This window comes from Leptosomus discolor, chromosome 6 (genome assembly GCF_034619465.1).
Source record: "Leptosomus discolor isolate bLepDis1 chromosome 6, bLepDis1.hap2, whole genome shotgun sequence".
Taxonomy (NCBI): domain Eukaryota; kingdom Metazoa; phylum Chordata; class Aves; order Leptosomiformes; family Leptosomidae; genus Leptosomus; species Leptosomus discolor.
The window spans coordinates 16,462,710-16,480,399 of NC_141396.1; the positions used below are offsets into that span (position 1 = coordinate 16,462,710).

The window sequence follows — 17,690 nt, forward strand, 5'->3', positions numbered from 1 at the left end:
CAAGGTGTGCTCTGATCTACAGCTTCACTGCCAGGTGAGAGAAACAACTCTCCAGAGCAGCCTCAGATAAGGCTCTGCTCTCCCAGGGATGGTGCAGAGGAGGCAGCCTGGGAAGGTGCTGCTGTGCTGAGCACAGCTGAGACCCTGAAGGAAAGAGAAGCGCCTTGGGACAGTGCCACGGGACAGTGCTACTGTCACATTTTTTTTTGACACCTTCGTTAACAAGACAGAGAAATTGGGACTAGTAGAGGGATGAAAGGCAAAAATAAACCTGCTTCAGTATCAGGAAATCTTGTTGGCAGCATGTCTTCTGAGGGAGTGGGGAGGGGAGAACCTCGGCTTTGGGTATTTAAGCAGAGCACGAAGACAATTACAAGCTTCTGTAAGATGGGCTAGGACCTCTTGCAGTTCTGCCTGGGAAGTTCTTGGACACCAACAGGTACTTTCAATCTCCCCAGACTGGGAAAGAGGGAAAATGGCACCAGCTGCACCAGGCTTGTGAGGAAGAGAGAGGAGCTGAAATCTTCACTGGTACCAGGCTACTCAGGAACAGGTGAGCCGTTTCCAGCTGTAGGTTTTGTCATTGAGACAAGGGAACTTCCTTTTGAGAACTTTAACTGTCAGTAAAGGTAGTATAGAAATCTGCAAAACGCAAACAACTGACAGGCCTTTAAAGCAGGAGAAGCGCTCGTTAGGCGTGGATTATTCCCAGGAGCAAAAGGTGCAGCTTTGCTGATATTTACAATGACTCAGTGCACTTGACTTTAAAAAAAACCAAAAAACAAAAAACAAACCCAACCCCCCCCCCCCCCCAACCCTCCAACTTTAAAAAAGCCAGCAGCAGCTGCAGAGAGCTCCAGCGCTGACAACTACCTCCCCAGGCAGCAGTATGGTGCACAAGCAGCCAGGTCGAGCCAGCTCGAGGGGCCGTGGCACCCACATCCTCCTCTCCTGGGCCAGCGAGGTCTGAGTGCCAAAGGAGACGAACGTACAGACCCTTCCCAGCGCAGGAAGGGGTCTCTGGCAGACATGACTCTGCAAAGGCAGAGGACGTGTAGCTCATGGCTGGCAGATCTTCCAGTGGGCTCTGGGTCTGACACAGCACCAGAGTTGGCCCTGAAGCCTAGGAGATACCAGCATGCTCACCATCAGCACAGACCATGCTGTTTCTCATAGCACAGGAGAGAATAGATATGGGCAATTACATGCAGAGCTGGCTCAAGTACCCCAGTTTGATCCCACTGTCTCTGTAGACAGACAATTTGCAGGATCATGAGAAGAGCCAGCCAAGGAAAAGAGGGATCTAACAACTAAATCCTAGATGAGGCATACATCTCAGAGGAAAGGCCATGTACAGCCCCTTTGGGTGCCCTATTATACCATATAAAGCTGAGGCCAGTTTTCCCCCTTCCATTTCACTAACCCATTTCTAAAAACCCCATTTGAATGGGGTCAGATGTCACCTAGAAACCCAGGATGGGATCAGGGCACTTTTCAAAGGGACCTGTGACTGCATCACAGGTGGCCACACCAGAGCATGGCACAGGGAGGAGGACTTGGCCAAGGGTTGGGCAAGGATTTTTGCCAGTGCTAGGAAATGCACCACCCCAATTCCTGGTCCCCATCCCTGGCTGGAACTGTAGCACGAGACTTGAGACACAAAGACAAGAGCTGGGAACAGAACCAAAACAGGTCTGAGCAGAGCTGCCAGTCAGAAATGCCGTTGTTCTTGGGCAGGCTGCAAGGCTCCCCAGTGCCTCCCAGAGAAGGACAGTGCCAGGCACGAGAGCACTTGGGTGAACTTGGGGATGGCTACATGTCCCTATTGTGTCACCTCCACGTCTTCTGCTGCCTTTAAAATAGTTTTCTGGAAAGATACACAATTTGCTGCGTGGGACCATGAGCACTGTCCCATGTTTAATGAAGGCAGTGCACTGGCTCCTGGGCAGCTGGTTTCATTTACCTCCTCTTTCATTTTAAAGAGAAACCTTTGCCCCTATTATCTGACCTCTTCTTCTGTTGCAGCTAATTATATTAAAGCCCACTTCCCAAAGCTCAGGAATTTCCGGATCTACTTTGTTGCCTGCTGCTATGGGGAGGGTCTGCTAGGAATTAGGACACCCGCCTGCCGGGGATGCTGAGCGGGGCAGATCCCTGCCGTCAGCATGACACTCTGCCGCCACCGCAGCTGTGAAACCGAGACACCTCTGCTGACAGAGGTGGCCCTGGTCCCTGAGCATCTTCCCGAGGAGAGGGCAGAGCCTCTGTCTGCAGCACAGGACACAGGGCAGCCCCGCTGCTCCCTGGGGAGAGGAGAGGTGGGACGCAACCTGCTCCCCCAAGGTAAAGACCTGTGGGCACAGGGGAGAGGGGCTGCCCACCTCCAGTCAATTAATAAATTCACTAATAAAGAGTGAACGAATAGGAGCTGCTCTCTGATCCCAAAGGCGCAACTTGCACCCATGCCTTTCTCTGCACCCCGACAACATGCCTCTCTGTCTGTGCCACCGGTGGGAGCCATCTCTGGCCCATGCCATATCCCCAGCCATGCCCTGGCAGCACCTGGGACTGTGCTGGTGGCCAGGGCCACAATGCTGCCAGGGACTGTGCCCTCTGTGAGACAGTGCAGAGGATGGCGAGGCAGGGGGCAAAGCCGTGCCCCAGCCAGGTTTATTTACAGGTGGAGACGGGCCATGCAACCCCCTCCTCTACGCACAACCTCTGAAGGCACTGTGCTCTGAGCACTTGCAGCAGGCTCATGCAGCCCAAATATATACCCTTGATATATACATCTGGCTGCGTATGCATGCTGGGCAACTCTCCACTGGCATGTTTGGGAAATCTGCCCCCTGATACTGTGTCATGAGCATCTCCACCTGCACACTCAACATGTTGAAGCCAGAAGAGATGTCACCGAAACCAAGCCCAGCAAAAGCGTTTTAAGCAGCATCTCACACATGCCTGTGTGCCTGGCATCTCTGATTCGTCACATAGAGCAAGTGACTTTCCATCTTGGAAGATAACGAGGCATTTTCCAAGGAGCCACAGGGATACATGTCCACTCGCTTTGGAGAGGAAACATTTACTTTCCCTGTAAGTAATAGGGATTTGTGTTTCAGAGGCACCATTGCATAAGGATTTGCCCATTAAATATGCCAAACTTGGAGTTGTGCACGAGACACTGGATGGAAAACCAGCCATACAGACTAAGAGAGCATGCCTAGGGATGGAACTGGTCTCAGCTGCAGGTTTAAGTGGGCAACGAATCTTCACCATGTGTGAGGACGCCAGTGCCGAGCAGAGAGACGGCTGTGGGGAGGTTTCTGAGCAGTGGAAACCCACATCCAAAGGCTGAGGGGGTCTGCAATAAACCGAGCATTTACTCATAACCAAACATAACAAACTAAGTTATCAGGGAACTGCCAAAACTCTCAGAGCCACTGTCAGTCCCTCCTGCCACACCCTCCTTTAGTGGAAATTCCCTGAGCATTTTGAAGCCATTCACACATCCCCTTCCAGCAACACATTACTTCTGAAGAGGGAGGCACACATGCTGAGTTACATATGTAAGTGAAACCATACTCAGAAAGGCTGGCAAGCCTGCTTATTTCCACCCAGTGTCACATTTCTGTCAGATATATTTCAGATATATTCAGTTTTCACACAGAGAATAGGGATCTCTGCAATGTATTCCCTTCTCAATTCCCTTTCTGGATCGAGCACAGCCTTTTCAAAGGAGTAACAGATTTGACAAATTTATAACCGATATCCCAGGAGAACGTTAGGGTTTGGAACAGAGATATTCATACTTGAAGTTAGACAGCAGTTTAGTTTCCTGCTAATAATTTTCTTCTTGGATACAAAGGAACTTGTTTTGTTTTGTTTTGCTGTTTGGAGCAGAGGGATGAGACACTGTTTTGACATTTATTCATAAACAGTACAGAAGCCCAGCTCTGAGCTGTGGCCATTGCCAGTCCTTGCAAATGCACGTGGATGCGATCTCCAGCGCTGCAAGCCTGGGCTGGGGGAGAAGCGGCTCCTACACGGCAGTGGAAATGGGTCAGCAAGCACAGACTCAGCTCTGCCGACGCTCACGGGGAGCTGCACCAGCCCTCCTGCTTGCAGGTTGCCGCTTCAGCGCAGCTGCTCAGCACCAGAGCTGCCGAGCACTTTGCTCTGATCCTATAAGAGAAGGTTTCAAAGCAGCGGTGTGGGCAGATTCCCTGCACACCAGGATGAAACTCCACATCTGAAGCCTGGAAGTTTGTTCCTTCAATTCATCCAAGGGATTGGCCCAGTGATCAAGCCCCGTTGCAGAAAGCAAATTCCTGGACTAAGTAAATGTGATCAGCACATCGTGTAATCGTGAAAAGCAAACTCCCAGCTGAGACATAGATCATCATTGCACAGCATGATCCTGTAAGTAACACAAATCCTGCTCCAAATGCTCTGCTACACCACTACCCCCATTGCAGCAAGCTGCTGTTACCTGGGAGGGAAGCCCCAGGAGCCAAACACCAAAGCAAGCAACACGTGGCACAGCGAGGCAAGCTAAGCTCTGTGAGGAACGTGACTTGCTGGATGCTGGTCACGCCTGCTGCTATAAACCACTCTGAGATGCCAACAGTTGCTTCTGCACATCAACACAGAGGCTGCGGGTGCACTTGAAAGAAAACCTCCTGTCTTAAAATTCACCAAACTCTTTTTAAGAGCAGGTCTGCAGAAGGGCTTTACAAGAGCAACCTGAGCACCCCACGAAGGGTCTCTGTGAAGGACCTGCTTGGGGAACAAGCCCTGTGGGCAGCACACACAAGACCACCTTGGACCTGAGACCCTGGCTCCTGTGCTCAACGCCAGCGCCCCTCGCAGGAAGATTAACCCAGCGTCAGAGCAAATCCACTTTTTCTGGGAACAGGGTGGGTCTCATCATGGTGTTTGCTCCAGTGAATGCCTGTCTCTGAAAGGCGTCCTTTCTGTGCCTGCCCCACAAACCCTTTTCCTGTCAATTTTGGCAGTCGCTGCTGTGCTTGCACACTGCCTCACCTTTGCACTGGCATTTGCACTCCCACTGCAGAGAGCCATAGCCTGCTGGGGAGTCTGCCTCCGGCCACAGTGTGCAAACTGGGGCAGTTGTAATTAAGAGGAGGAAGAAGATGTTTATGGATTTTACCCCAAATAAAATCTTTCCCTCCACTTGGTGCTTATCACACTCAGTGCCACAGCTCAGAGCTTGCTTTGCTCTTCTGAACTGCAGCATGTGTAGGAAGCAGGAGGAAAACCAGGTATCAGCACCTCTCTGGCAGCACCAGCTGGGCCTGGATCTTGGATGCTCGCCTCCTTTCCATCGACATCTGCTCCTGGGGCTCCATCTGCAGTGTAGGACAGTGGCATGTCTACGGACATCTCAGACCCTTACAAAATGGAGCGGGGACTGGGGCATTATGTATTTACCATTGGACTAAGCTGCCTCTCCCTCCTCTGGGGCAAACCAGTTCAGCTTCAGGCCAGCAGTCATGGGGAGACAGTGATTGTGGTGAAGGGAACAGGGCTTTCAGATAGTCCCATACATCTGTCACATGTGGCTTTTGCTTCCCTCCCGTCCCCATCCCGATCACCACTGGAGCTGCCTCCTAGGATTCAGTGGTCCAGCGCAGGGCTTTGTTTCCAGCAATCAGGCAGGCCAGGCATGCAGGCAGCAGTATTTTTAGCCTCTGTCTCAGCTGCAGTGGTAAAGGTTAATACATCCCCCCTCCTGTATTTGTTTGAGAGGCTCCAGAAGGAGGTGCAGAGCCTTTTTCGCCTATTTAAACACAGCAGGAGGACAGAGGAGGTGGCTGTCACACGTCTGCCCCCTTTCACACCCAGACAGTGCATCAGCTCTTCTCCCAGCATCCTCTGATCACTGCAATTAGTGTTGGAAGTGGAAGGAATGGTGAATACCTACTGTTGCCAGGTAACGGCATCCACTGTGCTGCCAGCCACTTTCATGAACCTATAGGAAACAGGAAGAAACCACATAAGCCCAATATTGTCACAGGGGAAGTCCTAAAACAACAGATGCCCATCTGACATCACAAGATACCAAAGGCGGTCACCACACTCACAAACCCTTTCTAATAAAACCTTTGCATCCTTAAAAGGAAGGGATAAATTACACTTAATACAAATGCTTGTAGCAAGCACAGCTGAGAATAATAGAGTGAAACCCAACTGGCAGCAGAGCTCTGAGCATCATTTTGGGGCAGGTAGGGAGAGCTTTCAGATCACAATAGCATTTCAGGAACAAGATCTTGGGGTATGTACTTAGTTCTATGACTGCAACAACTCTCAATAGTGATTAAAGAAAATGCCTGTCTTAAAAGGAGACACTTCTTCACCCAACATGTGTTTAAGCTGAGGAATTCTTTGCCTGGATTCAAGCAAGGACTGGAAAAATGGAAGAAAATAGAAAGAAAACCCAGCAAAGCCATTAGATGCAAAGACAACACCTCCAGCTCAGGAAGCCCTGGAGCATTGGAGGATGGGAGGAAAGGCTGGGACAAATACTACCACATGCTTCCCTTTTTTTGATGCTCCTTCTTTGGTACTGGCTGTTAGAAAACTGATGGGATTCAGACCTGGGTGCACTTTTGGTTCGTCACATTCCTATGACTAACCACAGCACTTCCGTGCACAAGGTGATATATATGCATTAGTCTCCTGATTGCTTGTGACCCAACTATCTTAAAGAAAATACATCTCTTCCAGGCAGTGCCTATTTGAGCCAGACTTGAGGCTACATAGGTGTATCTGTTTACACTGCTGAATGCCAAAGCCAAAGCAATTCCTGATCTTGGGGACTGTATGCAACCACCGCAGCAGCAGCCTCCAGCAGAGGCTTGCTGCCATCCAGGATGGTCCCTCCCTGACTCCCTGGTCACAATCCAAATCGCACCTTGGAAAACTGCAGTTCCTAGGAGAAAGCCCAAGCAGTTACTGTATTATTATGCTTAGGGGCACAGATATGAAAACCATAAAGGCACACACCAACTGGTCAGGCATGCTTTTCTGCTCAGCAGTGTAACGTGCACTGAGTAGCTGCTGATGCATTTTGGAAGTGATAATGTAGGCCCATGACAGGAGACATTGGCTTGAGCAAGAAACATGATGAGAAAGAAACTGATGCTGTATTGTCTCGGGCAGCTCTTTGATGCACGGGGATCCTGGGAACACAACAGGAATCACACAGCTGTCCTGACTCCAGCGGGGCACGGGGATGAATGGCACTGGGTCCTGCAAACCCAACTCCCTCAGGACAGTTCCATGACTGAGGGTTGGAAAGGAAAGGGAAGGTTTGTGAGGAGAGATGAGACCTTTTATCAGACTAGTCATCATGGTAGGGACAAGCAGCAAGCTTTCCGGCACACGAGCCTCTAATCAGGTCTGAAACAAAAGCAGCAAGCTTCAGGCTAAATATAGCTCGGAAACAATCATTCTGACTTTAAATTAATGACGATGGTCAATTATAGACTGGGACAAAAGGGCAGCTGGACCCCATGAAGCATAAGAGGACACTGGCAAAGGCAGCAGCAATAAATCCCTGCAGACAGAGAGGGAAGAGATACAATTAGAAATGGAAAAACAATAACATGCTGTAAAACCCTGCAGCACTGATGCATCCCTGATTCTGCTGCCTAGCAGTGCTGTGAGCTTTAGTTCCCAGGCTCGCCTTTCAGAAATGCTTTTAAATCTCTCTTGAGAGTCAGGCCCAGGAGATCAGTGCCAGGGCGGTGGTTTGGGGATGGTTCCTCCCCAGCTGAGCAGAGTGAGGAGATCAGCTGGACCAGCCCTGGTGCAGCCAGAGGGAGAGGTGCAAGCTCTCCGCAACTCACACTGGTCATCTGGTGAAAATGGGATTTTGCAAATATTGATATGGAGGGGCTGCTGTTCTACAAAACTAAGTGTGCAGAAACATGCCAAAACAATCCAAAAACCCGACTCCCAGGTTTTAAATGCTCAGTACAGGGATTGCTACCTAAAAGGTAACACATAAAGTGTACAAGAGTGAACTAATGAATTCTAAACTGAAATTATGAACACAATCTATATTTGGTTTGAAGATCCATATATTACAATTGGGTTGGAAGATTAGCCCAGCTTGCTTTCTAACCTCAAATGCTTTGTGTTCTGGTCGCAAAACAAACCATCCCAGACTTTACTAAACTACCTCTTCAGGTTCAGCCTGGCACTCTCCACTCACAGTCCAAAACCATGAGCAGACTGAGCTTGGAGAAAGAAGATCTTGAGTTTTCCTTGCCAATTCCACAGTGTCTACAGCCCTACTGCAAACACATCCGCTACAGCCGTCTTTGAGCAGGCACTGAAAAGCAAAGCAAGCCCTCGGTATAACCTCCAGCATCCCTGGAGCAGCAGAATCAGGACATTTGTCTGTCCCATCTCCTGCGTCTCTCAGAAGCTAATTGACCTGTTGTTAAACAGCGACTGAGAATATTTTGTTCTAGGACACAGGCATCACTCAGGCAACACAGTGCAGACCAAAAGCAGGACAGAAAAGGTCTTGGCTTGCTTAGTGTTCCTCTTCTGTCTCCGTAAAAGCAAAATGAATCGGTTAGTTCTGCGCATTTTCAAATTTTACCATAAAAGATGCATATCTAGCTCAAAATTTGCTTTCCATGTCTGTTTTTTGTTTTGTTTTGGTTTGGTTTTTTCCTTTCTTTCTCCTTTTATTGAGATTTTTGCAGGATGAAGGGCGAAAGTTCCTGGTAAAACTTCAAGTCCTGCCTTAATGGTGGAGTTGTGCCTGGAGCACCCCAGATGACTTGGGCAACGGTCTCTACCCTCCAAAGGGAACCTAGAGCAGCTCAACAGCAAACAAGTGGTACTGCATGAGCAAGAGATGAAAACCCAGGGCAGGTGGAGACACAGTGATGAACAGGTATCTGAATATCCTTGTCTTAGGAATACAGATGTCACTAATCCCTTTATTCCTGTAGCACCTGTGCTGCTCAAACCGCAGATTTTGAGGCCAGCGAGGATCCATACTGTCCAAATGACCAGCACTGGCACATTTTTATCTGGACTGTGCGATGTCCATGTGTGCAGCACGGCGCAGGCAGAGCAAACCAGACGTTTCCGGGAGGGCTCAGATCGCTGCACATGTGCTGCACAGATGGGCTGGGCTGGTGCAGTAAATCTGCCATTTTCCTATGCATTGGGCTTTCTCTGTGAGCATCAATCGACCATGCAGCGCATGTGCTGTAAAGCCCCTCCAGGAGCAGTGGGACAGGCTTAGCCCACACTGTGCAGGCAGTGGGGGCAACTACTGTAGTGATGCCCTGTGATTCAGATGAGTGACAGACCCAGGGCATGCATGTGCCGTATCCCTAGCTGGACTTCCACATATCAGAAACCTGGGCAAATGTAAAAGTCCTCAAAATCTGCTGGGGCAGCACCTCTAGGTGAGAAAGCAGAACACATCAGAGGTGCATGGATGAACAGGAGATTCGGGCAGGGAGTTTGTGATACTGAGGATGAGACAAAGCCACTAGCTCAGGTATGTCCATCTCCTTACCCTTGCAGCTGCCTGTATGCCAGCATCCCATGCCAGCGTTACTATCTGTGGGGCCCTGCATTGAGCTAGAACTGAAGCTCAAGCTTGTTTTTAAATAAGTACTGAGAAAAATGTAGTTTAACATTGCTTAGTCACCCAAACAGTTCACAGCTCTGTCCCAGAAATGGTAATACTAGCATAACGTGGGACAGCACCTCACAGGTCAGGAATGAGCTGTGGGAGACTGGGGCAGGAGGGCTGCAACACCATGAGATGGTACCGACACCAAAACTCTGTATTGTGAAAGCATGGCTCAAATCTGACCTCTCTCAGAACATCTCCCACAGTCACATCTCCCAGGGCCACAACTTTCGCTAGAGTGTGGGTACATCTCTGAAATACATGTTCAGTGAATGATTCAATACTTGCCAGTCATGGAGCACCTACTGCAACCTTAAGAAAATTGCTCCCATGGTTAATTAGCTTCCGAGTATGTTATTTCTCAACTGAATGTGTCTGGCTTCAGCTTCCAGCCACTGGAACTTTGTAAGCTAATTCCTGATACATTAAAGAGCCATCTGCATTTGGAAATCTCTTTCCCATGCAGGTAACTGCAGATTGTCATCCTTTAAATAATAATAAAAAAATGATCCTGTAACAAAGAATGCAGCTGCACAAGGAGACCAGTTACCATTGCACAGGCTCCCAGGTGGTTTAGCATCATCTCACACCTGGGTGCTGGACTTCACAAACAAGGGTTATTTCATCTGTTACTCTCCAGGGTACTACAAAAGCAAACTGACACACACACTCCACCCCCCACCAAGCCCCAAATATAGAAGCAATACTGGTCTGGCTGTGGTACTGTGGTGGATCCCTAGCGCTGGGTGACAGATCTCTTCCCTTTGAGCCAACAGTGATGGGTAAAACCAGCTTTATCTTGTGTCTGAATTGATTGGTGAGGGGGACTAAGGCACAGGCTTCACTTACTAACTGCTTCAGGTTCCAGTAGCACAATCAAATACCTGCAGCAGCAGAGACAGGTACTACACCCAACTCATGTCACCTGCTGCAAAGACTTTGGCCTGCAGTGCCAGATTTCAGACAGGGATTTCACTCTGGGCAGCAGAGCCTGGTGGGGACTATGTATATATCTGCTGCTATATTGTATTCTCTCTGCTCAGCGTCATATTTCTTCAACCAACCTGATCTACAGTAGGGCTGTGCAAGCCTTCTAGCAAAGATGGCTTTATGTCCCAGACTGACCCACCCAGCCTTGGTAACCTGCACTCCAGGGACTATGGAGGTTGCATATGGACCATGATGTTGCATCACCACTGATGCTTTTTCCCACCATTGATTTGTCCAGTCACCTCTCTGAACACACACCTCTAGCCTCCACAGTACCCTGTGACAACGTCTTCTACAATACCATGTGAAAAAGCTTCCTCCTTCTTTCCAAAGCTTCCTTCCAAACGACTATCTGCACTGTGGAAAAACCACCCCATTCACAGGCTCATGGGCCTTGACAACATTCCCTCTGAGCTGTCTGTCTTCTGAAGAGGCATAGCCAGTTTAATCTTTTCATGTGAAGACATCACATACCTCCGCACATCCTCACCTCCTCTCCCTGTAACCCTCCTGGTTCTATCATATCTTTTCTGAGATGAAATGACTAAGATTGTAGATAGCAATCAGGATGATGGTACACTGTGTACTTACACAGTGGCATAATCTCATCTATGTCTTAGCCATTTTGTTCTTCCTATACAATGTGATTTCGGCATTCCAGCCATCCAGATAGAGTTTCACCAACAACTATCTTAACCCTTTCCTCCTGAAAGATCAATAGCTAAATCTTTTGCTTATATCTCAGATCCTTGACCCTGCTATATAACCAACTGCAAAATGCCTCACCACATCCTTCACACCTCATTTTGATGTATTTATGAATGAATTCACTCAAAAGTTCAATGCTACCAGAGCTTGAGGTCACGCTGCGGTGACCTCCTCCTCCCTTTGTATCATTAGTTTAATGTTGCTTGTCTTGCAGCTTGATTGTTTGCACAAAATTCTTGCTCTGGACCTATTTGGTGTCTTGGTACCATCTGTGCCACCAGCCTTGCAGTACCTTGCATAAGAGTGAAGCTTCTGGCTCTGCTGAATGAGACATGCTCGCCTCTGTGGCACCACTAAAGAGCCTTAGACCAATACAGCAAGGATGTACTTTTTCAAGACAGTCAAACAGCCAAAACAGAGCTTCTAAAAAATGCACTGTTTATGAGTCCTCTGTGTCAAACAGGGCAGAAGTCCTTGTCAGCAAGAGGACAGGACAAATACCTACATTTCTTCCTGAAACCCACCCAGAGTCCTTCTCTCTGCCAGATACCACCTACTCCAGGCTCTCCTTGTTTCTCTTCCCTACTTCAGTTTAAACAAACAAGCTCTGTCCACACACTGTCTTTGGCTGCTACTCCAGAACAAGTTTCAGATAAAAAGCAATGCCTGGACCAAGGTGTGCTGACCAGCTCAGCCAGCCACAGCCCTCTTTGCCCTTGTGACAGCACAGACACAAGGCATGGGCAATCATCATAAAAATACTACTAAAGACTCTCCATTTTTAGCACCTTGATTTTGCCTTGGCCTCTGGCTGTGTTGGACTGTAAGTGTGCAGCCTGTGCCATTTCATGAGCTATAACACCTCTCTCTACCACATAAGCGACAACACAGGAACCTGGGCTTGGGGTTGATTTGTGGATGCAGGGAGCAGGGCTGAGGATTGGGACAGGTTTTAATCTGGCCCCGACCTGGGCTGCCCACAGATAATCAAGACAATATCTCTATGGCCCCTCCTGACCCTGCCATGTCTGCAGCTGGCAGGGAGGAAAGGCTTCATCACCACTGACAAACATGCTCCCTCATCTTTATGGGCTCCTTTCAGAGCACAGTGGAATGACATCATCACCAAAAAGAGCCAAAGCAACCCAAACGGGTGGTTAACACTCCACAGGTACTACAAACCAGGAGTAGGAAGCAGTAAAATCATGAAGGATGAGAAATTCTTGTGCCTTGTGGGGTGAGGACTGACCTGTAGTTGCTCCCTCACCTGCTGCTGCCACCTGGCCAGAGGTGCTGTGGCTCTGTGACCACAGGGTAGATGTGAAATGGTGACAGCAGTAGCAAGAAGGGGACAAGGAGGCTGGAAAGAGGGCAGACAGAAAGCCAAGGAGGCAGCAGGTCTGGTGGCTCTGAGAGCTGGGGGATGAGGAGGTAGGGAAAGGCTGCAGCTCCAGGCAAGAAAGATTTTCACTCCTCTGGTGACTTCAGCAGGCTCAGGACCCAAAGTGGCCACAGAACATCAACAACAGTGAGCCTAGCATGGACACAAGTGCCTGCCAGCCCTTGTCCTCCTGGCATTGCAGTTCCCACCATGGTGGAGATAACACCCTGATGCTTATGAGCATCCAGCAACAAAAACTAGGCTACACCAGCCGAGGAGCAACAGGTCATGAGAGCCCCTAGCCAAATCTGCCCAGACATGCCAGCCTATCTTTTGTACCAAATGTTCTGAGCTTTAATACTTGTTAGCATCTCTTCTTCCTAACAGCTTTCCCTCGTGTTTCTTCTCTTCCAGCACTGAATGCATGATTCAGTCATACATTAACCTTTGTGTCTGATTCCTGATCTGCTGTTAAAATCTATGTTAATTCCTTAGAATCTCGCAATTTTTCCCCAAGCAAATTCTGAGCAGTTCTGGGATTCCTGTACCCGCAGACGCAGTAGGTAGCTAACATGGTCTGCTCTCCCAACAGCTCAGGCCGCATGAATGGTCTAATTAACACCTCATCAAACTCAACTGTTGGTTGTGTCTGGAGAAATTCCCTCTTGCACCTGTGCATTCACAAGACACCATTTCTAGCCTCCCGCACAGTAGGCCCCAGCCACTGGAGCAATGCTCCATCACTGCAGAGCCCGTCCCTACATCACCAGTAGCAGTCCTGGTGCAGTGTTCAGGACTCGCCCACCCAGATATGCTCTGTGGCTGCTCTGAACCATTGCACCGTGCAGGGTGCTGCAAGAGCTCAGGAGCAGTAATTCGGCAGTGAAGGGTTTGCAAAGCCCGTGCTGCTGCGTTTCTTCTCCCCTCACCATATCCTACCTCCGTCATCAGAAAGTGCATAGGTTTTACCCAGCACAGCTCAGTGCCACCTGCCTAAGGACAGCCATTGCAGTGGGACAGCACGCACACACCCCTACATGATGCAAACCTTCCGATGCCTGATCTGCGCTCATCGTGTAGCCTGTCTAGCAGACCCCAGAGAAAGGTAGCACCCCACAAGGGGTTCAGCCCCACCCTGTCCTGGAGGACTGGGTCAGAATGGCTCTGGAGGTGTCCATCTCCCACCATTGAGACAGACAGAGCCTAGTGCACAGCAGAGAGCAATGCCCAATTCAAGATGACACCGTCACTATTACAGGACAAGGTTTAAACACAAAGAATAAGTTTAGCTTGGTTGCTTGAGGTAACAGTTAAACAACAGACTACGATGTTTGGAACACCAAGCACACAACAGGAAAACAGTAATTTTAGGTAATACTTTACAATGAGACTTTTTCTCTGAGTGTTTTAGGACCTCAGGTAACTCTAGAGGCTTTCCCTGGAGAACATGTAATGCCACCTTCTGCTGTCGGAGATCACTCCATGGGCCTCTCTGAGCTCTCCTCCCCCACTTCAGCTCATTTCTTTTAACTTCCCCCCTCAAAACCCGCTTTCTTACCTTGTGTAACAAGGCACTGCTTGCCTGGCAGACTAATCCACCCATCCCATCTTCTGCTCTGGGGTATCTCATCTCTCCCCTCCAGCCTTATTTAACACTTGAGACATAATCTTCCACTTGGCATATCTCTTCCTACCTGGTTGACTTCTGCTGTTCATCACATTTTTTAAAATAAGAGAACAAAACTTGCAGATTTCACATCCTCAGGACTATTAACTGCACACACTTTATTCACTCTGGACCTGTGAGCACGACATAGATCACTCACAGTGGTCTAGGTCTAGCAAGGCAGACAGCAGGCTTGCCATTGCCAAGGCACCTTCCTAAATTCCTTCTCCTCTCTCCCGCTTGCTGACTGTATGGGGCTCATTCAGGATCCTGAGGCATGTCCTGGCTGTGACGGCCCCAGGAACATGCTGAGACACATCCCATTGACCAGTTCTGTGATGCTCCTGCAGAAGGCAGAGCTCTCAGTAGCACTAACCAAGAGCACCGCAGAGACCTCAGGGAGCTGCTGGGAATAAAGCCCACGCTGTCAAGCAGCTTAGGCACTGGGGTTTATTTGTTTGTACTTTTGCAACTCCATTTCCAAATACTGCAAATGAGTGCTTAGCTCTTTGTCTTTGTGTAATCAGACTTGTTCCTCCTCTTTATGCCCTGCCTGGTAATAATGGGGTCTTTATGTGGAAAGACAAGCAGCTCTTTTCTCACAGGACCCCATGGGCTGCAAGGCCACACAGGCACGTGCTGCTCGCCATGAGCTGCATCCACCAGGGTTTGGAATGCAGGACACAAAGTTTCTCCATGAGAGAGAGAAATCACTTTGAGTGCCTGTGGATTAGTGTCACCTTGGCAGGCAGGGATGGCAGCAGAGAAACAGCATATCGCTTGGAGAGGCAGGCATGCTTGTTACAGCTCTTCCAGACCAGTGCAGGGGTCTGGAGACCCCCCACCATCTCATCACCAGGGCTGTTCAAACCCTAGTTCTTACCTACCTTCCCTTTCATTCAAGACGGTGTTTCTGCCAGCCTCGCCACCAGATTGTACACTACAGCCTCACTCCCAGGGTTGCTGTCAGTCAAAGCGCAGCTCCAGCGACGCTGAGCTGCTGGACCACCCTGGCCGTGCGACTCGGCTCTTCTGACCCCTCTTCCCTGGGACCCGGCTGCGGCGCATGAAGGGCAAATGCAGCCGCAGGACTTTCCTTTCTCTAAGAGCTTCTTGGCTCTCATCCCTGTTGTTTTCCTTACTCAGCCCGCTCCTCCTGGCGCTAATGGATTTCCTGCTGATCAAGGCTACTACAACATTTTGTAACTCCCCCTGCGCCGCTTTCACCGTGCCGTACCAAACACGGGGGCTCCGGCAAGCGATGTGCTCATGCGGCATGGGCAGCAGCCGCGGTGTGGGCGCAGGGGCTCTCCCCCACTTTTGTCAGCGGAGGGATGCTGGTGTCGCAGCTGGTTCAACCAGCTTTATGGTCTCTTTGTGCTGCTGCAGCAGAGCTGAGAATCTGGCCCTGGCTCCTTCCCCACCTCGCCGGGGACTGCATCAGTGTGCTGTTTATTGTTTCTGCCAGATCATTCATGCAGATGTTAATGAATGCTAGACCCAGCTTTGCTCCCAGCAGAGTCCCTTCCACACCTCCCCCTGCCCAGCCTTCTGCACTGGAGTTTCTGTTTACAGTTCTGCAGGGAATTTCCCCTCTGCTGCACAGTCTTCGAGCCGCACAGTCCCAATTCCTGCTGCCAGCAGGCTCCCACACCTCCCTGGTTCTTGTAGCTGTCCAATGTCACCTCCAGGTGTCTGCGTCCCTCACTGTCACCATTCCTTCTCCACCTCTGGCCTCCCCAAACTAGAGACACGCCAGTTCTCCTAGGAGGGAGCAGAGGGCTTGGCCAGTGAAGAAAGTTGCTACAGGTTCTTCCTCTGCACAGATGGAGAAAGCACAGGGAGAAGTCATCACCAAATGGGAAGAGGAGAGCAATTTGTCCAGGAGGACTCTGAGACAACATCTACACTGGTAAGTGATGCCAAGACCCACCTCCTGGCCCTGCAGCCCACAGGCTCGCAGGAGCCTGCATCCACACCACTGCATTATCTTCACATCCCAACAAGGTGGGCACCTCAGTCTGCCTATAATTGGGAAACACTGGGAATACTTGAGAGAGTGTTAATCAGCCCAGCCCAAAATCCCACAAGGGACCTCTGCAGAAGTTTAGCAGGACAGACGATCATGTCCCCAAGCCCCCGGTACTGCAGTGGCCAAGCCTGGTAGCTGTTGGACATCAGGAAGCCAAAGAACAAGTCTACCTGCTGCAAAGGGCATCAGTCTCAGGAGGAGTTTCTGATCTCTTCGTGATCAAAGCAATATCACTTACCCTTCCAGGAGAGCGATGACATTCTTTCTGGGCCTCCCAATGTTCGGCCCATAGAGGTTTGCTCTAGAATAAGTGCGGATAAGCTGCAGCAGGCTTCTCAGCTGGATGTAGTCCTTCCCCAGCTGGCTGCCGTTCACTGAGCGGCCGATCAGTGTCCGATAGTTATTGGGCTCTGGGAAAATAAAAATAGACAGGCAAGGCTTGCCAGCTCTGCTCCTTCACCCGTGCTTCCGGAGAGAGACACACAGCTCATGCTGTCGCACAGCTCGAGCTCTGCAGAGCTGCCTGCCTGCTCCACGGAGCAGCAGAAGGAGCCTCTGAGGAATGGATGAGAGCCATTGCTTGCTCTCCTGTGCCAGCATCTCCTCCCACGCTCATTTTGTGTGCTGAGTAAAGGACCTCCACCTTGGTGTCATGTTCCTGTCCCCATAGGATCCCCTACTTCCCCTGGCACTGCAGCCACCATACAAGTCCATACAGCTGCTGGTCTGGCCACCCCAGAACTGGCTGTGCCCAGCAGTCGGCGTAGAAACATTTCATGTGCTTAACACCAGTTGATGGAAATGTCTAAGCTAAAGGGCTAACACACGCCAGGTCCGTCTTAGAGATGGTGCTGCCTTATAATAGAGGCCTTTAAATCCCACTGAAACTACGTAGGCAGAACACCCTGGGATCTGTAAATATCCTCTTCCAAAAGGGAATACCTTTCTGCTACAGTGAGCTCCATTCCCGTGGATCTCCTGTTCCCACACTCACCGTTGCCCAGCTCCCAGGAGATGTTGTACTTCTTGCTGGCACTGTACTTCAGCAGGCTGAGAGCATTGGAGCTGTTCCAGGAGTTGTTGGGATTTCGGCGCAAAGCATTCAGTGCAAAGATCAGGTGAAGGCCAGAGCAGTCAGCAAAGTTATAGAGTTTGTCTAGAGACCTGGCTGGGAAGAAACAAAACCCAGTTTGTAACTCAAATGAAAGCTAGTTCCAGGGAG

General features: G+C 49.9%; 1 protein-coding gene across 1 annotated transcript in view; it reads right to left on the minus strand.

Annotated features, from left to right (window-relative positions):
• The window catches only part of HPSE2 (heparanase 2 (inactive)), a 111,565-nt gene that overhangs the window by 21,095 nt on the left and 72,780 nt on the right, over positions 1-17,690 (minus strand). Inside the window, exons 4-6 of the mRNA XM_086466850.1 lie at positions 17,463-17,636; positions 16,707-16,878; positions 5,945-5,992 (exon numbers count right to left, since the gene is read on the minus strand). Coding sequence (XP_086322976.1) covers positions 5,945-5,992; positions 16,707-16,878; positions 17,463-17,636 — 394 coding nt within the window. The remainder of the gene's footprint in view (positions 1-5,944; positions 5,993-16,706; positions 16,879-17,462; positions 17,637-17,690) is intronic.